The 25420-nt window shown below is 35.1% G+C and overlaps 1 protein-coding gene and 1 long non-coding RNA gene across 4 annotated transcripts; both read left to right on the top strand.

Annotated features, from left to right (window-relative positions):
• The first annotated feature begins 2901 nt into the window (after positions 1 to 2901).
• Positions 2902 to 17380, top strand: LOC122583962 (probable LRR receptor-like serine/threonine-protein kinase RFK1). Of its 3 annotated transcripts, none has more exons than XM_043756332.1 (24): positions 2902 to 3106; positions 3769 to 3949; positions 4329 to 4400; positions 4477 to 4545; positions 4639 to 4710; positions 5148 to 5219; positions 5314 to 5385; positions 5698 to 5769; positions 5857 to 5928; positions 6208 to 6279; positions 6370 to 6441; positions 6999 to 7067; positions 7759 to 7824; positions 8209 to 8271; positions 8369 to 8416; positions 8499 to 8542; positions 9235 to 9620; positions 10081 to 10276; positions 10780 to 10926; positions 11005 to 11123; positions 11214 to 11424; positions 11764 to 12001; positions 12080 to 12230; positions 16777 to 16860. In XM_043756332.1, the coding sequence occupies exons 1-24, from the start codon at positions 3016 to 3018 to the stop codon at positions 16795 to 16797; spliced, it is 2676 nt and encodes an 891-aa protein (XP_043612267.1). In that variant the 5' UTR covers positions 2902 to 3015; the 3' UTR covers positions 16798 to 16860. The 3 variants fall into 3 exon arrangements, with proteins under 3 accessions (XP_043612267.1, XP_043612266.1, XP_043612265.1); XM_043756331.1 differs by having other exon boundaries at positions 2981 to 3106; positions 5701 to 5769; positions 16812 to 17380; XM_043756330.1 differs by having other exon boundaries at positions 2981 to 3106; positions 16812 to 17380.
• LOC122583965 lies at positions 12243 to 15309 on the top strand. The gene is made up of 2 exons (XR_006321363.1): positions 12243 to 14806; positions 14883 to 15309. It is a non-coding gene; the product is annotated as an uncharacterized LOC122583965 (long non-coding RNA).
• Positions 17381 to 25420: the final 8040 nt, after the last annotated feature.

Here is a 25420-nt window from a genome sequence, read left to right as displayed (position 1 = left end):
GTGTGTATATATATATATATATGCATAAATATAAAAAGGAAAATACTGAGGCACGTGAATTGTGAGGACGTGGAAGCCAACGTGGAACTTTACCGGATATAAAAATCCTCTTAGCCCGTACCAGCCCAATAAAGGCGTTTTAGCCGGTTTTTAACCCCAACATAGAGAACTTTTTTGTTCGATCCTCGATAAAGGTATTTGGAATAAGTTGAGTGACTTTCCAATCAAATAGCCCAAATTAAAAAGTCATAAAAGCTACTATCGACAAGGCTTCTTTGCTAAAGAATCAATATCAAAAGTTTTATGGTAAAAATAAAAAAAGTTGAAAAAGGTAGTGGTGAAAACAAGAAAGCGAAAAAAGTTAGTAAAAAACTGTGGTAAAAAGTCACTATAATTTGGAAGTTTGTGACCAAAATATAAAAATAAAAAATTTTGTGATAAAAATTAAAAATTTGAAACAGTTGTGGTAAAATCTAAAAAGTCAAAAAAGCTATTATAGATACGGGAAATTAAATTGTTATATATATATATATATATAATGGCGAATATAATTTTTATATGTATTAAGTATCTATATATTACTTAAGAAGATTACTTTGAACTAGTGTTTTACGAACCAATTCGATCGGTTGAATCGGTGTTTGGTTAGTCGACTGATATAATGAAGTAAGTAAGTAAGTAAGTAACTGCTCAGTGCCGCCTTCCGCGGGTTTTGAGCCCCAATACCTCAACGGTGTATGGGGGAGGTTAAGATGTAGGCAGACCTTACCTCTACCTAAGTAGAGAGGTTGCTTCCAATTTCTACCTAAATGGTAGAAAAGGCCCTCCAAGCCTGGTCTTTTTTTTCTAAATCTTATTTTTACTGATTCAAAATAATGTTAAACAAATTAAGGAACTAGTGAAAGTTTGTTGTGATCGCTACACATAGATATTGCTATTAAATAAGGGTGGGGATTCAAAAAAATATAAAAAAGTAAAATAAGGGTGGGGATTCCCTCAAGTTATAACTTGAGGGGTAAATTCAGAAGGTTAATGACCATCAGATTAAAATGAATGATTAAGATTCAATTATCATTTTTGAATATTGACCGTTGATTTTTAATCAATGGTTTAGATTATTCAACTTTACCATTTAAGTTAATTCTAACGTGAGGGGTTCAATTCATTGAATAATTGTACTAATATTTATTTTTAATGTGTTTTTTAACATGTATAAAGGTATATAGATTTTTATTTATTATTTATTACTTTATTTATGTGATGTAAAGTGACAAAACATTAAACATAATATTCACATGTGATAGTATTATTTAGAATTATAATATAATATTCACATGTAATAGTATTATTTATAATTATAATATATTTGCATGTAAATTAACATGATTGGATTAATAAGTTAATAAGTATGTCTTTGAAAAAAGAAGTCAAAAACATACATCATAGGTTTTTTTATATCATTTAAATAGAACCCAGAAAGCAGTAGAAAACGATATTTCTGGTATTTACTATTTGCTCTTAAACTATTTCTAAAGGAGGGTGTCTTTAGATGTCATTAATTGTCCATAATATTTTTTTGTTATTGAAGTTTTTCCAAAACTCAAGATTATTGATGCATGACCTAACGCCTAAGACTATGTCCAATGTAAAGATATTTATATAGTTAAAAATAAGATTAAAAGATTTTATATATATAACGTGCTCAAGGCAATAAACTAAGGGGGTGTTTGGTTCATAGAAATCCTTTGAAATTCGTAAGAATTGGAATTATTGCTTCACTTGTTTGGTTGGGAAATGAATGGAATTAAAATTCAAAAAATTCTATCAAATTCTTTAAATCATGGAATTTACAATTTCTTTACTAATACGATGGAATCCTTAAACATTCAAAGAAATTCATCTATGTTTACTAATATACCCTCTCACAACTAAACACCAAAATAAAAAAAAATCTTATCGTTTGAAATTTGAAATGGAAAATTGATTTGATGCCCCGCCAGAAATTAACCATTGTCACCACTACTGCAACTTTTAGCTTCGCCAGAATCTGATTTGCCCACAATATAATTTAGATCACGTGCTGCTGCCTTATGTTATTATTCACCATCACCATCTATGTTTATATTACTAGCACGTTACCCGTGTAATGTGGCAGTAGTCGTGGCGGCGACGATGTGGTGGTAGAAGCGACTATTTGTGGTAAATGACACGTCGATTGATGTAGATTATTAATGGGGATATTTTAAAAAATAAAGGATTGATAGTATAACGTAATCATTAATGTTAAGGGGTAGTGTAAGTAAAAATATTTTAGTGATAAGTAAAAATATTACATATCTTAAGGGTGGTAGATGAAAATATTACATAAAAAGGCATTTTAGACATTTCCCCCTATGTAACTTTAAATATGGGGGTATTTTCTTTAATAAGTAGTATAGATAGTTTGTTATATCATGTATGTATATTATTATTATGATTATTATTTGTGTATATTTATGTTTATTTATTACTGTCGTTGCTTATGTTCTTGGGTGGATGAGGAAAAAAAGGTAACTGGGTAAGTGTGTATTGCTTTGTATTAATATTATGTCAACAAAATGAAAATAAATAAAAAAGGATAGTTTTGTCATTTAACATAATTTATGTCTTTATTCCTTATGAAATTCTGTCAATTAAACAATTGTCACGTTTTAAAACTTTCATTCTTTCCAATTTTTTCAAAAACATAATATTAGTAATTTCTCATATTTAGGATGATGTGTTTTGAGGTGTTTGGTCAAAAAACGATCAAATAAGGAGTGCTGGAATGATTTTGATGGCCTGCTTAACGACTCCTTTGTCTGCTTCTTTCAACCTTCATTCAATCATACATATACATACAACATATATATACCATGTTCCTTTTAACTGTCGTGCCTTGTGACCCACCACAGCTGGCCACATACACATATTTCTTACAAATACATACAACATATTTCTTGAAAGCCCTTCACACACACACACACACACAAGTTGATGAAAAAGGGAGTGCTGGTTTCATGTATTATGGCAGTATGCTTCCTGCTACTGCTAAAATTTGTACAATCTGCGCTTCCACAACAAGAAGGTAAAACCATAGTTTTTATCTTTATTTATTTTTAATTAATTTTCCTGCCTAAAAACACTCCAGGATTAGTGACTATGCTGATATAAAATGTGGCCCAAAATCTTCTGACTGCCTTGACCCTTTACAAAAATGATTTATTAGTGACTTATATTGTCTAGGTCTTTTAGGGTCAGTTAATTGCCTTTTCAGCATTAGCTAAGTGGTAGAGAAGTCTAAAGTTCAAAACTTTATATTATTTCTGTTAATCTTTGGATTTTTTTTTTTTTTTTTTTTTTTGTGCATGTCAGTAATTACTAACCAAGTTTTTAATAATTCTTCTATCTAGGTCAACTTTAGTGAAAATTTTTCTTACAAATTACATCTGACTTGCAACCTGTATTATTATTCTCTGTTACATATGAGGTGTTGTTTCAATCGTATACCATAGTTGATGTGTTGTGCCACTCACTTAAAAGCGATGATGTAGCATGTCACCAGTTATAACTGACTAATTATGCCACGTCATGATTAAAACGACATGTCAACTATATTATATGATTGGCTCACTATCTCAAAAAAACTCGATCAGCCCAGTTGCCATTTAGTGACATTTGCTTAACTCGGAACTTAAGGTTTGAAGTTTCAAGCGAAACTACTTATAGATATGAATTACTTTTGTTAAGTGGAAGCTGTTGAAGAAATTTTGAGCTCGATGGGTGCAACAAACTGGAGGTTCAATGGCGAGATTTGCCAACTTCAAGCAATTACTAAAGTGCAAAAGCTTAATCAAGAAGCTCTTGCTAGTGTTCAGTGTGATGATGCCTGCAACAATCTTAATTCAAGCAACTGCCATGTCATTAGCATGTATAACACATTTTCTTACTTCCCATACATATTTGCATATAAATAGATTTATTTTGGTTGAAAGGGGTTGAAAGTTTTTCAACTTGAATTCATGATGTATGAAACCTCCTAAATCACTTCTTAAAAGAATGGGTTAACAAATAAGACTCTTCTTCATATAGTTCTTTAATTGTATCCAGTTATTTACTAAAAGTTTAAGACTTCGAACAAAAAGTCTTTGAGGTCAACCCAGCACAATTTCGTGTATTACTACTTGTACCAAACCACTACCCATTTTGACCCGTAACCTGACCCACTTGAGTCCCTTATTTTGTTTATCTTTGGAATTTGGACATGTCTGCTGTTAGTAAAGTTGTATTTGGGGTTTTTTATGTTGCAGCACACACAAATTTTATAGTCTTGGTGGTGTTCTTCCATCTGCACTTGTGAAGCTTCCTAATCTCCAAACTATGTAAGCTTCCTGTACATACAACAGTATGTATATTTAGTTGAATATAACTAACTTTATCTTTTTTTCTTTTTCCTAGTGATTTTGCTTACAATTATCTTAGTGGAAGGATACCTGCTGAATGGGCTGCCACACGGTTGCAGTCAATGTGAAGCCGCCTTCTGTTTCATATTGGTTCTTCATGTTAAATTTCATTTATAAGTTATTTTTCATGGCCTTGACTAGAATGTTGATATTGCAGATCTCTTCTTGGGAACCGATTAACCGGGGAAATACCACGAGAACTGGCTAATATTACTAGTCTCACATATCTGTAGGTGTTTTATATAACGCCTCTGCTGTTTTGGCTACAAGCCCACAATTGTCACCTTTTATAGATGATTAGATCATACATAGAAATGGCACTAAAGAATCAAACCAGCTTAATTTCATTTATGCTATTTATTGCTTCTATAATAAGTGTTCAAAATTTCAAGTAATGACGCTATCAGACTTGGTCTTTCTGTTGCAAGAAATCAGTTTCCTGGTGAAAGCATATGGAAAAATTCTACATTTGATCTTGGACCAAATTAGTCCAATACAATGATTTTCCTTAACGTTAATATTTTCAAAATATGCATATTTTCAGACTACAGTCTTTTTTTTTGGGCATTTTCATATTACGTATTTGTTCATAACTGATAACTAATGGTAAACGAAACTCTTAAGTTTCCAAAGGTCATTCACCTTGTAACTAGAATATATGAACAGGAACCTTGAAGGAAACCAGTTTTCGGGAGAAATTCATTCTGATCTTGGGAGATTAAGCAGATTAGAAACTTTGTAAGACCAAATACAGTCGTTCCATTACCTCTCATATTAATATAATCAGCTATTTCTTTATAAGTAAATATCTAAATCAACTGATTATATTTAGGATCTTCTCATCAAACCAGTTGATGGGGACTTTACCAACGTCCTTTTCTGCATTGAGAAACTTGAAGGATTTGTAAGCTTTTGCACTTTTACCTTGTTCGTAGGCCATCTGTTACAAACCAACGACCGCTTTGACCTTTGAGATCCAATTTACTAATATTCAAAATTGATTCTGGTTTGGATGTTGTGGTCAGATATATAGAGAAAATCAACTATAATGGATGTTCTGGAAAATCAACAGACCCATTATATATTTGAAATCAAAGAATATTACATTTGATCTCAAAAGTCAGAGAGAATAATTTTGTTTTGTAATTGAGGGGTTACCTTTTGTCCTCACTGTGCAACTTCTAATTCATACCATCTTTCTTTAATGATGATTCAGTAGGATAAACGACAATAACTTAAGTGGGCCTATACCCGATCTTATACAGAATTGGAGACAACTCACAAGATTGTAAGATCAATCTCTTCTAATCATGCATTTGCCACTAATAAGCCTGTCACTGTCTTTCACCCTATTAATTATGTAATCTTTTGGCAGAGAACTGATCGGCACTGGGCTGCAGGGACCAATTCCTTCAAACATATCACTTCTTGAGAATTTAACCGAGTTGTAAGTATGTAACCTTTCAAATGTATGTTTTTCCTAGACCCCTTTTCTGTGTGAAGATCAACTTTCTTATGATTACTGTTTGGGAACCTACTTATTTTATGCCTGCGAAAACCCGTTAAAGTTCCAGAGTTTTATTTTAAAGTAATTACCTAATAATCATAAGTTTGACCATTTAGCGGATTAGATTACCTTCAATCAAATCATTTGAAGTTAAATTGGAAAAGTGACCAGCGTTAGTCACCTTTCTTATGAAATTGATAAATCCACCTTGTTTTCCAGGAGGATATCTGACTTAAATGGACCATCTCAGAAATTTCCCTCGTTGAATAATGCTTCAGGAATACTAAGAGTGTATGGACCTGATCCTTATTTTACTTACCACTGAATGATGTTTACATTTAGTTCGACATAATTTGAGGTAGACCATTTTCTCAAGTTCAGGCTATTGCGAAATTGCAATATTTCAGGAGAAATACCTGCATATATCTGGCAAAGAAGAGATCTTCAATTTTTGTAAGCACGAGCAACGATTTTGACAATTTGTATTATGCTATTAATGTGGTCTTTAGGTGAGTACTCACAAGTAATGGCCCTGCCACTCCTTTTTTCTCACCACATTTGATGGAGTCCATGCAAATGCACCTTTTCTGTCCTTGCCATTACATCATGCATTGTGTTACCCCCACCATGCCTTCCTTGTAATGCTTGGCAAGGAGCGGATACTTGTCTCTGGTTCCTCACCTAGTGGTTGGTCAAAAATAAGTGTCCCCTTCTATGGACGCACTGGGGTAGTGATGGTTGACAAAATGTTAATGTTTTGGAATTTTCTTGATCATTGAAAATTTCCATTTATCAAACAGTAATATTAGACTATTGTAAGAAGGCAGAATTGGTAATGTTTGTGGGACAAAGCATACTGGTTAACTTGGTTAGTAAGAAGTATTTATAATGAAATTACAATTAACTGATTAAGAATTTGTACAGTGGTACCTCAAAAGTATGGTCTATTTTTGTTTCTAATATTATAATTAGTATAATTGATGACAATCATTCCCTTTTACACTGCATAGGGATGTAAGTTTTAACCAGTTGGTTGGGGAGATATCAAGTAATATCATTGGAAGAAGTTTGAGATATGTGTAAGTATGAAGTCTGTTTGAGTTCCTTGTTGGGTTAGTTGCATAATGAGGTAAGCAACTTTGGTCCATTTCTGTTTCTGATAATCAACTTTGCTTTTAGCCATACAAGACTTTGAATTTAAGAAATTATGATGAAGGTAATTATGTATAGGTCATCAAAACAAAATATTGACATACTGGATGATGTGTTTGTACGTTTGGAAATGTCGACTTTTTTATGTTTCAAAGGTTAAAATATACCATCAACAAGGAGTTAGCCTAGTGGTAAGGAAAACACTTGGTGACCTTAAGGTCTCAGGTTTGATCTCTGCTTGGCACAAAAATAATTCCTTTAAGGTACTTGTTACCAATGAAGCCTAGGCTCACATGTGAATTTAAATACGCGGGTTCGATCCTTCGGGGTGCCCAGATCATGTGGGGATTAGGATGGAGGTATTGTACCGGCATCATATGGCTCATACGAGGTGAGTCGATGGGTATCCAATTGTGGTACCGGGGCCAGGGTTCCCTCCATTACCCTCTTTCTTTTTAAGGTTAAAATATACCTTGTGCTAAAACAGATGAGTGTTTTTATGGATAAAAACAACGCTGGTTACCCCAAATATGTATTGAACCAAAGTTGGTTACCTTTTATGCAATCAACCCTTTCCTATCAGTTCTGACTTATAAGTTTTGTGGTTTGATTTAATAGGTTTTTGACTGGTAACATGCTAAGTGGAAATGTGCCCGACACGCTTTTGATAGAAGGAGCTACCATGTATGTCTTTTCCTTGGAGTCTTGTAGTATACTTATCCATTCCACTAGAACTAGAATAGATACATTTTTTGACTTTATTTTAGGTATAATTAAACTACCTTCCAATGAAAAAATTGATGCTGATTCTTTCAAAAGTCAAGAAATATTTGCCGTTCAACCAAAAAAAAAGTCAAGAAATATTTCGGTCACAAGATAAACTTTTATTACAAATCTATCAAAGTAAAGGCTGGTTTTTAAATCTTCAACGAGATCAGTTTCAATTTAGATTCTCGAAACCCATTTGGTTGACCGTAAAGTCAAAGTCTTGTTCACTAATGAAAGGAGTTAGCCTCCCATGAACTTTATATTGCTCGTCTGTTACAAAAGTTTTTTTGCTATGAACAGTGACCTGTCCTACAACAATTTTACATGGCAAGGACCGGATCAACCTTCATGCCGACCCAACATGTCAGAAGGCTATTTTTGCTTGTCCTATATATTTTCTCAGGCGAGACATTATATATACAATATTGATCCTAATTTTTTCGTATTTTTTCTTTACTAGGAATCTATATCTTAACCTGTTTCGGAGCTCTTCAACTGGGAAAACATTGTAAATTTCGTTCAGTCTATTCCTTTTTTTCTTTCTATGCACCTTTTTCATTAATTGATTTTGTATATGTGTCTTTTAACAGACAGGATGTACTTCCATGCGAAACAAATATCGTGTGTCCCAAATGTATGTAGTCCTTACTCAAGCATGACCTTTGGAGTCTCATTATTGCAGTTTATTGAAGCTATTGAGTATGAATATACATTTTCTTTTCTTCGGTCGTTAATCTAGGCTGTCATAATCTTTTGACTTAAATTTATTTCTTCGACTAGACTCGGTCTACATGATGCAGGGTTTATTCTTTCCTTTATGTCTTTTCTCTGGATTCTTGTAGTATTCTTGAGTTCCTGTTGCCTTTATAAAGTTTCTTTCCTATAGTTGAAGTTCAATGTTACTTCCTTACTCATTAACTTTAAAATTAAAAAGACAACAGGAGATCAAGTTATAGACTTTTCATTAAAAATCTTCTGAGGCTAATCAAATTGCTTCTCTAATAAAAGTTTTGAACCATAAGACAACTGGAAAAAAAAAAGGGTAATGGGGGAACCCTAGCCTCGGTACCACAATTGGATACCCATCGACCCACCCCGTATGAGTCATATGATGCCGGTAAAATACCTCCATCCTAATCCCAACATGATTTGGGCACCCCGAAGGATCGAACCCGCGTATTTAAACTTCACATATGGGTCTAGGCTTCATTGGTAACGGGTACCTTAAAGGAATTATTTTTTGTGCCCAACGGGGATCGAACCTGAGACCTTAAGGTCACCAAGTGTTTGCCTTACCACTAGACAACTGTATCTGATGTCTTGCAGATGAGTGTTCTCTACATGTCAACAGTGGCGGATATGATGTATGGGTAAGAGAAAATAATGTTGAAGTGCTATATGAAGGAGATGCTTCATTTAATGGTGATGCAGCAGGTTTTTATAGAGGCACTAGTAAGTGGGGAATTAGTAGCACTGGAGACTTCCTGGATGACAACATTCAAACTGGTCATTACATAGGATCTTTGGAAGAACCAACAAACCTACCACCTCTGTATACAACCGCACGGTTGTCTCCGCTATCACTTACTTATGTCAGCTATTGTTTGGAAAATGGAAATTACCTTATTAATCTGCATTTTGCTGAGATACAATTTACTAACGATAGTACGTATAGAAATCTTGGGAAGCGGTTATTCGATATATATATACAGGTAGTTCTTGCATAACTATATAATATCTGCTTTGAATTGTTTAATAGACCGGCTAGAGGTAGAAAAATGGGTTGGGCAGATAACGGGCAAGAAGGGTAATCTGTGGTACATGTTAAAAACGGTCAAGTTGACTTGACCTGAAATACTCTTTGTCCGAACAATGTTGATGTATTAATTATTTAGTAGTGTTTAATTTCAAAAATCATATTATTTCAGTAGTAGTTAACTTTGTAAAGATGATTTAGGTTTACTGGTTTATGCATTAAACAAATGTATTGCAACACTATCGATCCGTTCCACCTAATTGACCTGTTTCTTCCTTGATGGGTTTGCTTAATTTTTGTCTCGCGAATCCCTGTTAGATCTTTGATACTTGAATGGATAACTATACCTATATATAACTCTACGAATCGAAATTGCAACTTCTCTATATGATTAATGAGGATTGTATATTTTACAGGGAAAACGTGTTAAAAGGGACTTTAATATTGAAAATGAGGCTCACGGTATACAAAAAGCAGTGGTGATACCATTCAATGCAAGTGTGGTGAATAATTCCTTGGAAATACGCCTTTATTGGGCTGGTAAAGGAACAACGCGCATTCCTAGAAGAGGTGTATATGGACCTCTTATATCTGCTATTTCGGTCAACCCATGTACGTACTACTATCACTACAAATAAATGAAACTATGAAAGTTGTAGACTCTTTTTTTCTTCTTCATTTCATTTCCGAGGAAGGACGTAACTTTGTCAAATTGTTCTCGCTTATATACGTTCACAAAATGTTTGCTTTAATCAAAGAACTAATTTTACTTTCGTAAGCATTGTGAAGTATAAAGTTATTTACAGTTAAGAAGCTTGAATTGCACAATGCTACAATTTTAAATGTTTGAACTATTTTTTTTCAAACGCGTAATTTTTACTAATTAGTTGTAGCCTATCTGATTTATATTTCAGACATGTTAAATTAATGATCAAAAGGAAGTTTTTATATAAATTACCAAATCATCAATTTACTCTTTTTTTTGTGGCACAAAGCTTTACACTTATTTGCTGGTCTAGTAGCAAGTGTCTGTCCTTTGAAATAAGCTCAATTTAATTCATATTTGTGTGACTTAAGCTCAATTTAATTTCATATTTGTACACTGTTTCTTGTAGATTTTAAAACTTGTTCCATCAAGGGAAAGAAAAAGAGCAAAGTTGCTTATGTTATTTTTGGAATTATGGGCCTGTGTATTGTTCTTTTTATCTTGGCTGCATTGTGGTGGAAAGGCTGTTTGAAATTTAGAAAAGGGAAGGATAAAGGTAACCTGTGATTTACGCTATGCACTTGTTCATCATGTAAAAGTGTTCTTTGTAATAATCAATTTATATGTTGAGCAGATTTCAAAGGGCTGGAATTGAATACAGTGTCGTATTCCCTGAAACAGCTTGAAACTGCTACAAATAATTTCAATGGCACAAACAAGATAGGGGAAGGTGGTTTTGGACCTGTTTATAAGGTAATAATGTAGTACAAATATGTCGATTTACATCTTATATCAATGTTTATTATATTGTGTGTGGATCTCGTTATAAGTTAAGTGGTGCAGGGTGTGTTGCCTAATGGAACCGTAATAGCAGTGAAGCAGCTTTCATCTCATTCAAGCCAAGGAAATCGAGAGTTCCTAAATGAGATTGCTTTGATATCTTGTTTGCAACACCCAAATCTTGTTAAGCTACACGGGTGTTGTATTGAAGGAGATCAACTGATGCTTGTATATGAGTACCTGGAAAATAATAACCTTGCCAATGCCTTGTTTGGTAAGTGTCCAGGACGGTTCTATTTTTTACTTTTCTGATTCCAAAATGCCGTATAATCAGCCAGTCTCAACTTAATTTGGTAAGAAATGAAAAATGGGTTAACTCCTTATGGTGCTTTTCAACACGATTAATTTAGCATGACATTTTCCTTCTAGTTAAATCCTTTGGCATAAAACTTTTATTCGTAACAGATAAAACACAACTCAAATAATGGTTCGGAATTGCCATCTCTGAAATTGGTCTTTGAAGAAATTTACGTGATTGTATTGCTTATTAGTTTTTTGTTTCTTTCTTGTATTTTCATACTCTTGGTAATCAGCAAAACATCACTGCTTTCAGGTTCACATAACAGTAGCTTAACTCTTGATTGGCCAACAAGATTTAAGATATGTGTAGGAATTGCTAAAGGTTTAGCTTTTCTTCATGAAGAATCAAGACTCAAAATAGTACATAGGGACATAAAAGCTACTAATGTCCTTCTGGATAAAGATCTGAACCCGAAAATATCAGACTTTGGATTGGCTAGGCTTCATGAGGATGACAAAAGCCATATCAGCACACGAGTAGCAGGCACCATGTGAGTGTTTGTTCTCTTTCTTTATTCATACATTTTTGTTAGTTTTTTATAGTAAGAAAAAAATGCCCTGAATTGCAGAGGATACATGGCACCAGAATATGCACTTTGGGGTCATTTGAGTGAGAAGGCAGATGTCTACAGCTTTGGTGTTGTGGCTTTGGAGATAGTGAGTGGCAAGAACAACAATCTTTACATACCAAAGAACGGTAGCATTTGTCTTCTAGATTGGGTAATACTCTATGCCAAATTTCATTTAATTTCTGTTTATAGACGATTTTAAATATTCGGCTAATAGTCATTTGTTCTATTTAAACCTAAATTTTTTTTGGAACAGGCGTTTTTCAAGGGTGTTTTGTCAAACAAGTTTTTGGAAATTTTTTTTTGTGAAACCAGTTAAACCGGTACTCCCAGTACCGGTTTCAAATTTTTGGCCCGAACCCGGTATTCGCACAACCGGGTTCATTTTTCGAAGCTCGAAACCGGTATTCGCGGAACCAGGTTCGAGGTGACATGACATCCTGCAAGAGCATATGTGACTGGAACAGTTATCATACAAGAAAGCTTGAACCCGGTTTTGGGAATACAGGGTTCGGCCTAAACCTAACATGTGTCGCAACCTCATGTAACCCTTATTCAACTTTTAAACCATTTATCTATATATAGTACATGTGATGTATCTCCATTAGTATTCCAACAAATATTTTCAAATAAAATTTCAAACACTTTGATAAACTATATATTAAAAAAAATGGCATCTTCATCATTTAACCCAATTGTGGTTCAGTTAATATGGGATGAGTGTGTATCATTCGCAAATGGGATCCTTCAAAATGCAGATCCATCAAAAAGAAGTTTTCCTCTTTTTCACGTAATGACTTATTCAGAAATTTGTGATGTCACTTACAGTTGTTTTGGTGTTTCAAAACAAGACTTCAAATTGCAATTATATTTATGGTATGCATTTAAGGGTGTTCCTTTTAGAAATTTAATTACGGATGATAATACTTTGGCAATGATTTATCATCTGGGTGAAGCGTAATTTCAAGTGAAGTTCGAGCCTACTTTTACAAACCAGTTGTTAAGCTTGACTCAAAGTCAATGTTTTTTTCAACCGGGTAACCAATCACAAGATAACGAAGATCATGAAGACAATGACGATGATGAAGACAATGAAGACGATGAACATGATGAAGATAATGAAATTGCACCAATGGTTGATGGATCTAGTGATGAGGCACCTTATACAAGAGATGATACCATCGACTGATATAGCGTTGATGGGGATGTATCTGGAGATGAAGATGATGAAGTGGCACATGTACAAGGTCCTTTGGAGCAGCAACAACATCTTAATCTTGAAGATGATCGTCAAATTCCATTCAATGAAGTTCAAGAAGATGTGGTATTTTGGTCTATGTGACAGAAAAAGTAATGGATTTTCAAAGCAAAGCGGAACTTGTATACACTGTTAGGCTTTAGAACATAAGAGAAAACAGAGAACTTATTGTTCAAGATACGAGGCCACAATTTTGGAAAGCACAGTGCATGACCAAGGGGAAGAATTATCGTGATGTTATGGACCGGGTCCCGTGTAAGTGGGTTGTAGTTGGATCTAGCAGAAACAGTTCAGGATTGTTTCGTATCACAAAGTGGGTGGAGAGTCATAATTGCTATGGCGAAGTGAGATCTAACAACAACCGATGTATGACAGCAAGTATGATAGCTTCCGAAAATTTGCCTGAGGTGCAGGAGGATTTAACTTATAAAGTCAGACACATCCAGACGCAAGTAAAAACAACGTTCAGTGTCGATGTGACCTACGCCGAGGCATGGAATGCAAGAAGGATAGCAATTGAAAGGTTGTATGGAACTTGACCGAGTAACATTGATGCATTGCCGAAGTATATTGCTGAATTACAATGTGCTAATCCAGGCACTGTTGTGGAATGACTACATTCTTTAACCAGTTCAAGCCATATACAAACATTCAAGTTTGTATTTTGGACATTTGGACTGGCAATTAGAGTATTCCAACATTATATTCCAGTGATCTTTGTCGATGGCAATTAGAGCATTCCAACGTTGCTAACTGTAGTGACGAAGAACGCCAATGGACAATTATTGCCTATCGCTTTTGCCTTGGTTGATGAAGAGTCTAATGAAAGTTGGGGATGGTTTTTAAATTCTTTCAAGAGCATGTCAGATCGCAGTAGCAGGGTGATTTGTGTATCCTTTTGATACCGTCACCAAGGCATAATTAATGCAGTGAACCAATCATCGGTATTGTTTGAGGCACGTTTGTAGCAATGTCAACTCGCACTTCATGAACAAGTGTATCAAAATTTTGGCTTGGGTTATCGGTTCCACATCCCAACAATCCAAGTATTCTTGGGCGGTGGATGAAGTCAAAGGTGAAGCAGAGGGTGTTTGGCCGTATTTGAGAAACAGTGGTTTGGATAAGTGGACTCTAAAGCACGACTCGGGACTTCGTCGTTGGGATAACTTAACGACAAACATTGCCGAGTGCCAAAACAATATCCTTCGAAAAGCTCGTATGCTACCTATTAGAGCTTTAATTGAGACCACTTTTACTTCTGACAAGAGACCATTTTGTCAAGTAATACCGGAAGGCCACCAATTGGAACCCACCACTAGCTCGCAAAATGTTGGAGGTTTATCAAATGCGTGAAAGAGTCTCAACAAGCCATCGGGTGGAAGTGTATGATGAACGAATAGGAAATTACACCGTGAGAACGAACCAAAGAAATGCAAAGGGCGAGTACACATACAATGCTGTCATGACAGGTAATAGGAACAATTGCTATTGTGGAGCTTGGCAACATCAAAGGTTTTCATGTTCTCATGCCATTGCTGTTTGCAGATATAGATAGGATAGAGCTGCCAATCTTCCGAGTAAGAGGTACTCAACTAGGACGTGGATAAATCAGTATAATGTTGTACTTGCTTCCCTCCGAGACGTGAGCAGAGGTAGATTTTGGAAGATCCAAGGAGACCCGGCAAAACTGGTCACGCATAGGGGTATGAGACGCACTGGACGGTACCGGAACGAGATGGATGAGAGTTCTACTAGCAGATGTTCAACCTCAAGACAACAAGCTAGATGTGGCATTTGCAACGGGTTGGGTCATATTAGGAAAACATGCACCGAACTTTGAATATGGCAATAATCGTGTCGCTTATTTGTTTGCGTTCTTTGTGTGGTTTTTATCCGTTTATTTCTGAATTCCTAGGTGTTTTCTTGTAACATGGCAACTTTCGATATCAATTTTATGTTTGTTTTCTTATTAGGTATTCTTGTTACTTTATAATAAAAAGCATATATGGCGAAACAACTTACTTTATCTAAAACCGAAACGATTACATAAATAAGCCAAAATCCGAATCAACAAAACGAGAATCGGTGGAGTCAAATGAACTATCACCATCATTACGGTGAATGTATTCACCGGGCTCATAGGCAGGGGTTGCAGCTTCAGGGTCTTTTGTTGCATTTGCATATTCCTCTCCCAGGTTAGTCACGTAACCATCGGACCGACTACCAACCGAGCGGAATTCAGCACTAAAGGTATACGCGTGCTAAATCGTGCTCCTTATTGAGGACTTGGCAAAAGTAAGATGGTTAATGGTTAGTTGCAACCATTGGACCTTCTACTGCAGGTAGGCCTCGTACCTCCTGTCTATTTTGGATGGTTGGACCACCGTTGCACATTTTGCAATTTCAGTCTCATAATCTGACTTTCTCGCCTTCAAACGATCAATTAAAGATGTCACCTCCGATTTACGCTTGCCATCATCATTCATGTGACTCCAAACATTGTTTTTTTGCTCCAAACCTAGTGATATTTGGGAATGCATCACCACCAGAAGATGATGGACCTGCGATTTCTGTAGATATGTTTTTTTAAAATTTAGTTGGCGTATTTTTTTTTTTTTTAGAATGTTTTGAATGCCCAGAAATTGAGCTATGTTCGTGTGTATATATATATATATATCAAAGTTTGTGTGAATAATAGATGCTAAAGCTCTTTTGTTGGGAAAACCGGGTTCGCAAGCTTTAGTCACATCACCCACTCAATGCTCTCCTTGTTTTGTGCTCTGAAAAGGTGTTGTACGATGTCTAAATCCGGTAATGCTAATACCGATTTCGAACTCTTTTCTGAGCCCGGTTTTGCGAATACCGGGTTCGGGCCAAAAATTTGAAAACGGTAGTGGGAGTACCGGTTTAACTTGTTTCACCAATTTTTTTTTCTTCTAAAAACTTGTTTAACAGAACACCCTTGAAGAACGTCCGTTTAAAAAAAAATTCTATTTAAACCACCAACTAAAAGTAGTGGTTTCATTGATAAGCTTACTCTTTCATACTGAGTAACTGTTTCTTGTAACCATATGGAAGTTGGCACTTTTGGATTGCAACATAGTTACATAGGCGACAACAATTTGCTAAATATAAAACTTTTGTTATCGTATTTACACATTTAAAAGTGTGTGATTGTGAAATACATGCCTCCTTTGTGAATTACTAGGTAAAACATACTTCGTATGATACATTTCCACACTTATAAGTACAAAAATTTTTGTTTTCTACATTTGCAGCCTATATATTTCACGCGCATAGATATTCACAAGTGTGAATCAGAAAAAAGAAAAAAAGTTTTCTCTAAGGCGTAAAGAAAAAGCTTTTACATATTACCCCCGTTTTTATCTTTGCAGTCTATAATTTCACGCTCATATATTTGTAGCTTTGAATTTTGTAGATATGTGGACCGTCAGTCTAATACTGTTGTTGCAGGCATGTCGGTTACAAACAAGTAAAATGTACGATGAGTTATTTGATGAAAATCTGGGGTCCCATATTATCAAAGAAGAAGCTGAAACTGTGGTGAAAGTAGCACTCTTGTGCACAGATGGGTCTCCGTCAAGAAGACCCACCATGTCTGAGGTTGTTAGTATGCTTGAGGGAAGAACTTCCATTCCTGAAATAGTCCCAACAACAACTGGCTACACTGAAGACTTGCGATTCAAAGCCATGAGAGATTTCCACGAGAGACTAAGTCAAAGTCAGTTCTCCAACACAAACCAAGCAAGTATTTCGACGTCACCATTGACCACTGGTATTGAGATTCAAAGAGATGAGAGACTGAGTGGCAGCCAAAGTCACTATTCTAACATATCTATAACATAATGCCACCATTTTATTTTTTTTGTCATATTATGATAATCATATAAATATAAATATCCATCCTGTTCACTCCAGACAGATTAGAAGATGAATAGAAGTTTCGGTCTAAACAAGTTTCACTCTAGTTATGTGCCTTTGTTTCAAGGGAAACTTAAATATAATGATTTTTTGTGTTTGAATGAACAAAGCCAACTATATGGAGTAGACAACAGCCATAAGCGAAACCTTGTAGACCGTCTAATGAGTTACCTTACCTTTGGAAGTATATTAAGGAACTCTTGCACTACAAGAGTGATATTCGAATATAGTGAAAGTGATCAAATAAGATTGCATTCTTGTTTTAAGAATGACAAAGAGTACATTTAAGCAGCATATTTAGTTAGATGTGAGATGCAGTTTGTAGTTAGATGCATGAAGCCTTGTAAGGTTTCAATCGAGAACCACAAAATAATTACCAGAATTATACGATTACGTGTTCAATCACATGTATGTTTATGACTCAAAATTATCGAATATGTAATAATTTTTAAATGAATTAAGATAATAAATTTATATTTTGTTTCAAAAAGCATCACATATATAAGTTATACAAGATTATGTACTATATAAAAATATCCTGACCCGTACGAGTCGAGTTACGAGTCAAAAAATCATATTTCCGAGTCGAATCAAAAGTTACGAGTCGTCAACTATGCACAAAAGTAGATGAGATGAATTTTAAAAAGAGATAAATGTGGCTAATTGAATAGGTTAAAATATAAGGAGTCCCTCAAGTTCCTTGACATGACTAATCGTGTTAGGGACATCTAAACCATTGAATTAAAATCAAGTGTCAAAATTTAAAATTTTTGAATTTTAAATTCAATTCAATGTTTTAGATGTTTCTAACTTGACTCTCAAGTTGGAAATAACTTGAGGGAATCTTCTCCCTTAATATATATGCTTAAGGATCTAATGGAGAATAAGGCGTGTGCTTACAATCGTCCTTGTGATGCGTCCTAACCAACTAGGACGACCGCCGCTGTAGGCATGAAGAGTCCAACATGTTGCGTCCAAACATTTAGTCCTCCCCGAGACTATGAAGAAAGCTCCTTTGTGGGCCCTTATTTCCAACGGCTATAAAAACAATTTTTTTTCTTCTCCATTTCAAATGTAACGACTACTTCTTCCTTTTCTTCTTTTTTAACCAGCCCAATTCCTCCATTTTCACATATACTCAAACCATTTCACATACAATCAAACCATTCATTATCACTTACACTCAAACCCACACCATGTCTAAGGGAAACACCAAAAACCAACAAAAGAAAAACAACGAAAATGTTGCCGACGACATGCTTCAAAACCTTCTCAACTTTCCTACACCGCCATCACCGGCGATGTCGAGCTCGAATCCACCAGTTCAATCTACCAACTCTCAATTCCCACTCAACTATATGTCGTCGCCATCGCCGATTCCATATAATGTGAACCCGTTTTCGACTTCGTTTTATAATCAAGTCGGTTATAACCCGATTCACAGTATAAACTGTTAGAATATGATCACGTAAAATGAACGTATGTCCGAAAAGTATTTAAGCCTACGGGGTCACACCTCAACATGAATATAACTATATTTAATTAATATATTAAATGTAATTTATTAATTAATTTGATCACGAAAAACTAACGATGGTCCGTTAAAAGAGTTAATAGTTAACGGTACTTAACTAACGGACTTAACAAAGGAGAGTTGTAATTAGGAAACAATTAGGAAACCCTCTAGATTGTTCTAGAGGGGGCCGGTCGTGTAAAGGGTTTCACAAACCCTTAGCTTGGTCATTAAGTTTCCTAATCCTATAAATACAAACCTATTCTTAGTTGTTTGATATATACAATTAAAATTTAAAAGGGTTTTTTCTTTCCTCTCTTGCTCCCTCTCAGCCGAAACACAAAACCCAAAGGGTTTTGATTTTTCGGTTCTTAGCTAGGAAAAGGGTTTTCGGTTTTAGCTAGGTATTCGGGTTTATACAAAGGGTTGTTTATTCGTGATCAAGTACTAGCATACATATATTCCAACGTTGTGTGTGCAATCGTAGAGAGGTTTAATTTAAACCTTCTTATAAAGGTTTTTTGCTTTATTATCTCCAATTTAAGGTACACGTTTTTTATCTTGGTTAATTAATTAACTACATAGATTTTATATTCCGCTGCGTGCTTTGTGATTTGATTTGATAAATAGTTATATAACCCAACAGTGGTATCACGAGCCTGCTATGTATGTTTTTGATTACCAATAAATCAAAACTTGAAGAGGGTTTAGGGTTTTTGATTTTTAAAATTTTCGGCTATGTATATATATATATTTAAATTGAATTTTTAAATAAGAAAAAGGTTTTATTTAATACATACATATATATATATATATATGGTTCAAATTTTTCCAGAAAAATAAAAAAAATTGTTTTTTTTTAGGGTTCCTAATCCAAGTTTTGATTAATTGCATGTTTATATGATAAATTGCATGTATTTATATGTGTACCTTTATTTTAATGGTTAAAAAGAAGTAAAAATCATGAATTTTTTTCATGCAAATCATTCATGATTCTTACTTAGATATATTGATATGAAATCTTGATCATTAGGGTTAATTATGCTAGATAATTGGATAATTAATTGTGTGACTATGTGAATTTTTCGTGTAATTTTTCTGCTTTACGACAGTTCACTAAAAAATTCATATCTTTTAATCCGTAATGAGTTAGAGGTCTTGCTTTGAACTTTAGATGCTCAACACATAGGGCTAAAACTTTGTCGTTCTGGTCGAAGTCTGAATCGGACCAGAAACAGGTCTAAACAGGTCGTGAAGCTACTGGAATTTCCAATGAGCAACTATGTGCTTATATGATAATTGATTGTTTTGTATATGTTTAAGGCTTACGCAATCAAGGCAACTTGATGTATGTGGTCCTCTTCTTTGAAGGGGGAGCCGATTTAGACATAATTAAACCATAGTGACATATTTAGGTGGCCTAACATAACTCGTTGCATGCTTAATAGTTAATAGTTTATGATTTTGCATATTTATTGTGATATAAATTGCGATGTAAAATTGTTTTTGAGAAAATATAAACTTCACTAAGCAATATCGAAATAGAGATTTTTTAATAAAATTGGAGTCTTACAACCTTGAGATACACTGGCTCACCCATTTGAACAAACTCTAAGAGAGGTATAAGTCGGAGTGCGCTAGCCTTCTAAAAGGGCGAGTTTTTAATTGCGTTCATCGCAAACCTTTGCCCTTGCGCTTCTTTGTGCGTTCAAATGGAGCTACCGAGCTCTCTTGTGTTGCTAAGACTATAAAAATGATTTTATTAAATGTTATGTTTAGAAGATATGCATGAATCTTCAAACATAACTTTTTGATCACATATCAAATTGAATGACCCAATAAACTTAAGTCATTTGCCATCCAATTTGTCAAGGACACATGGGGTCGTTGTTTTACTCACTGGTACACAGTGGTGAAATGGCGGTTGCATGGCGAAACCCATTTACTGGTACACAGTGGTGGTCAATTTTGTGCGTTCTTAGTTGGACGACTTAAAGCGAGTTAAGCGGTGAGACCTTGACCCGTGACAAAAGATGGGACAAAACATGACTACAAAAGATCACTTGATGAATCAAGTGTCATACGTAGGTCCCATACTTACTAGGAATTGCACTTGTAATGCAATTATTGCTCGTCACTTACCTTTTGAGTGCAATCATTTCTAGCAGATCAACTGATGAAATGGTTGTATGTCATTTGGATCCTAGCCTTAATGAAATTAATTGTTTATTTTTTAAACGTTAGGTAATTAAGTTTTTTAAGGATTTATTATCGAAAATACCGATAATTGAACTTGAATCTGTTTTGTAAAAGGCAACAAATCCTTCACAGAACATACACCAATCGGCTTTCAGGTCGATGCTAGAAAGAGAAAACTTTCTAAAACCAATTTCAATGACTGTTTTGTCAATAGAGAATTGTTCTAAAAGTTGATGTCATTGAAACTCAGATATCGCTATTTCTGATGCGAGTGTCACTGCTATGCAGTTGGAAGCATAAAATACTCGGTACAATAGACATATTGAGGTTGCTTATTTGATGCTAGAAGCATGTCTCCTGAGCTTCAAAAAGCAATTCGGATTGCAAAATCCGTGTGATATGATCAGATAACTCAAGTCTATGTACGGAAAACAAGTTGGAGATGAAATTACTTGAGCTAATTGAGTCACTCTATAACTTGAACACGAGTATGGGAAACAGGTGAGTGCTCATGTACTCAAGATGAAGAGTCACTTTGAGCATTATGGAAAGGTTTAAACTATGCGTATCTTCTGCCGATTCTTATTGGCATAAGAGATAATTGCATATTTGCATAGCATAGTTGGACTTCATATCAAGTTGATTGAGTATGAAGAAAACCGCATAGCATAGTTGGACTTCATATCAAGTTGATTGAGTATGAAGAAAACCGTCCAAGAAATCTGAGATACCCCAAGTTCATATGATCAAGGGGGGAAGGGTTTAGAAAGCAAAACAACCGTAAAGCTAAAGGCAAGAACTTTGGTAAGAGAAAACAAAGTGTTTTGTCTCAAAACCTTAAAAGACCCTTTAGAAAAAGGAGCATATGGCTAAAAACCAGGCTTGTCATCACTATGCTATAGTGAGACACTGGAAGAGGAATTGTCCTAAGTAGATTAGCTGAGTTGAACAAGAAGAAGAAGCAAGTTGGTTTAACCAGTTCTTCGAGTATCTTCTTAACTGAATTATAAGTGTTGATGAGATTCAAATGATAATTCAATAGCAAAAGAGTCAAGTTAACTTGGACTCTATCTATCCTTGACATTTTCATCTTGTTTAACTTTTGTCAAGAAACGCATTTAAAGACTTCAATGTGAAGATATCTTACAAATCAAATGATGAATCATTTGATAAATACATGTCTTTGGCATTATCATTAGCAAGAAACGCATTAATAGTCTTCAATGTGAAGAGATCTTACAATCAAATGATGAATCATTTGATAAATGCGTATCTTTGAAATTGTCGTTAGCAAGACAAGCATTGAAAACTTCAACGTGAAGGGATCTTACAATCAAATGATGAATCATTTGACAAATGCATATATTGTATTTTCGGCAAGATAACAAGACTACCTTTTCCGCATAAAACCGGAGAGGGCTAAGGAACTACTTGGACTAATACATTCGGATGAATGTGACCCATTTAGGCATGTGTCAAGGAAAAGTGCTAGCTACTTCATTATTCTATGAATGATTACAGTCGTTATGGTTATGTTTACTTGCTTAAACATAAACATGAAGTCTTTGAAACATTCAAAGATTTTAAAAATGAAGTAGAAAATTAACTCGGTAAAACCATCAAGATTCTTCGTTCGGATCGAGGTGGTGAATACTTAAGCCAAGAGTTTAAGGATTATCTTAAAGCATGTGGAATTGTCCAATAGCTTACTCCTCCATACACTCCTCAGCATAATGGATTGTCTGAAAGGAGAAATCGCACCTTGCTAGACATGGTGAGATCAATGATGACCCATATAACTCTCCCATTTTCGTTTTGGGATTATGCTCTAGAGACTGTTGTACGCATTCTCAATATGGTTCCAACCAAGAAGGTTGACAAGACGCCGTATGAATTATGGCATGGAGATGTCCCTAATTTGTCTTACTTAAGAGTCTGGGGATGTGAGGCACTTGTGAAGCGTGATACGTCTGACAAACTTGAACCCAGAACTACTAAGTGCATCTTTGTCGGATACCCTAAGGAAACGATGGGTTACGACTTCTATGATCCCGCCAAAAATATTGTTCGTGTTGCTCGATATGCTGAATTCTTTGAAAAGAAGTTAGTTTACGAGAATAGTGGGAGGGTTGTAGAACTTGATGAGACTCAAGAGGAAGATGTGTCACCTTCTGAAGCTCCTAGCAATCATCAACTTGGGGGGGGGGGAATGTTCAAAGTGATGAACCCCAAGTCGATGATAATGAAGCAATTCCACTTCGTAGGTCCGAAAGGACAAGACGTCCTACCGAAAGACTATGTCTAATGGTAGAAGAAGACGTTGTTGGAGATCGCGATGAGCCTCCGAATTTCAAAGTTGCATTATCAGATCCAGAATCTGACAAATGGCTTAAAGCTACGAAGGTGGAAATGAAATCCATGAAAGACAATCAAGTTTGGAGCTTGGTTGATCTTCCACAAAATACTCAAACTGTTGGGTGTAAGTGGATCTTCAATAAGAAGACAGACATGGATGGAAATGTACACACCTATAAAGCTCGTCTCGTGGCAAAAGGTTATACTCAATGTTTCGCTGTTGATTATGATGAAACCTTTTCTCCGGTTGCGGACATTAAAGCTATTAGGATTCGCTTAGCTATAGCAGCGTACTATGACTTTGAGATATAGCAAATGGATGTTAAGACTGCCTTCTTAAATGGTTACTTGGATGAAGAAGTCTATATGGATCAACCGGAAGGTTTTATTGATCCAAAACATCCCAACAAAATATGCAAGCTTCAAAGGTCCATTTATGGACTAAAGCAAGCATCAAGAAGTTGGAATAAACGGTTTGATGAAGAAATCAAAAGGTTTGGTTTTGTTCAAAATCCCGATGAGCATTGTGTATATCGCAAAGCTAGTGGGAGTAATGTTAATTTCCTTATCTTGTATGTTGATGACAGATTGATCATAGAAAAACACATTCCAATGTTGCAAGATGTTAAATCCCATCTTGGAAAGTGTTTTGCCATGAAAGATTTAGGTGAAGCGGCATTTATTCTTGGAATCAAGATCTACCGAGATAGATTAAAGCGGTTGTTTAGATTAAGTTAAAGTGCTTATATTGATAAAGATCTTGAAGCGTTTCAAGATAGAGAATTCTAAGTGTGGGTTTACACTCATGCAAGAAAGACTTAACTTATCTAGCAAGAACAGTGCTTCTACACCTAATGAGGTGGAGCGTATGTGAAAAATCCTTTATACTTTGGCTGTGGGATTTATTATGTACGCGGTAAGATGCACTAGACCTGATATTGCGTTCGCGCAAAATATAGTTAGCCACTATCAGCAAAATCTTGGATAGGATCATTGAATTGTTGTAAAGAACATTCTTAAGTACATATGTGCTACTAAAGAATTATTCTTGGTGTATGGTTGAAATCCCGATCAAAAATTCAAATGGTAATAGAATTTGTGATGATGGATTTAATATGATTCAAAATATCAGTCGGGATACGTCTTCATTTTTAAAATGAAGGCACAGTGGAATGCTATGAGCTTAAAACCACAGTCGCCATGTCTGCAACAGAGTCTGAGTACATTGTCGCCTCAGAAGCCGCAATGGAAGCAGTCTGGATAAGGAAGTTCATTAGCGGGCTAAACGTGATCCCCTCAAATGACTTACCCACTGATTTGTACTGTGATAATACTGGTGCATTAATCATTGCCAATGAACCCAGAGTTCAGAAAGGTGCCAGACATTATGCTAGACGATATCACTATGTTCGTGAGCAGATCGAACTAGGGGAGATCAATTTACTCAAAGTTCACACAGATTTTAACTTAGCTGATCCTTTCACAAAAGCTTTGTCTAGGCCCAAGCTTGAAAGGCATGCCGAGGGCATAGGACTTAAATTAGCTAGTTATTTCATGTAAATCTGTTGTTTCGGTATCTGGATAAGAGATGTTAAACAATTTATATTTTCCATAATGAAATAAAGTACTTGATATGTTTGATTTCATTTAATATTAAATTGTGTCCTATATTTGCATGTTAAATCCTTGAATATTTTATTTAATATTTTATTAAATATTTTAAATTGTCCATTGTCGATTAATTATATGGGAATATAATTAAACTAAGACAAATCTGAGTGATTGGTTATATTCTTGGAATATATAATGGATGGTCCCACCAAACTCACATGATATCCATAGTTGATGCATATCGGACTACCCCACTAACGAGTTATCACTTTATGGATCGTTGTCATTAAGTGAAATTCATAAATGGTTACTTTTATTGATCCTTTGACTTGAGATGCAAGTAGGTCAGCATGTATGAATCGCACTTACTAGATGTAGTTCTAACTTTCCTGAATAAGGGAGTACATAAAGGGCTATTTTCAGAAAGCGTCGTGAAGTATGATGACCGACACGTGTAGTCAAT

Source organism: Erigeron canadensis, chromosome 9 (assembly GCF_010389155.1).
Source record: "Erigeron canadensis isolate Cc75 chromosome 9, C_canadensis_v1, whole genome shotgun sequence".
Taxonomy (NCBI): Eukaryota; Viridiplantae; Streptophyta; class Magnoliopsida; order Asterales; family Asteraceae; genus Erigeron; species Erigeron canadensis.
The sequence above is the reverse complement of the archived record's forward strand: the minus strand, read 5'-3'. Positions and strand labels throughout refer to the sequence as shown.

What these genes read in the sequence shown, in the direction of transcription:
- LOC122583962 (XM_043756330.1), top strand. Translation starts at nt 3,016, where the DNA reads ATGAAAAAGGGAGTGCTGGTTTCATGTATTATGGCAGTATGCTTCCTG. An exon ending in TTGAGAAACTTGAAGGATTT is followed by an intron (nt 5,386 to 5,697) that starts GTAAGCTTTTGC and finishes ATGATGATTCAG; the next exon opens with TAGGATAAACGACAATAACT. An exon ending in ACACGAGTAGCAGGCACCAT is followed by an intron (nt 12,002 to 12,079) that starts GTGAGTGTTTGT and finishes CCTGAATTGCAG; the next exon opens with AGGATACATGGCACCAGAAT.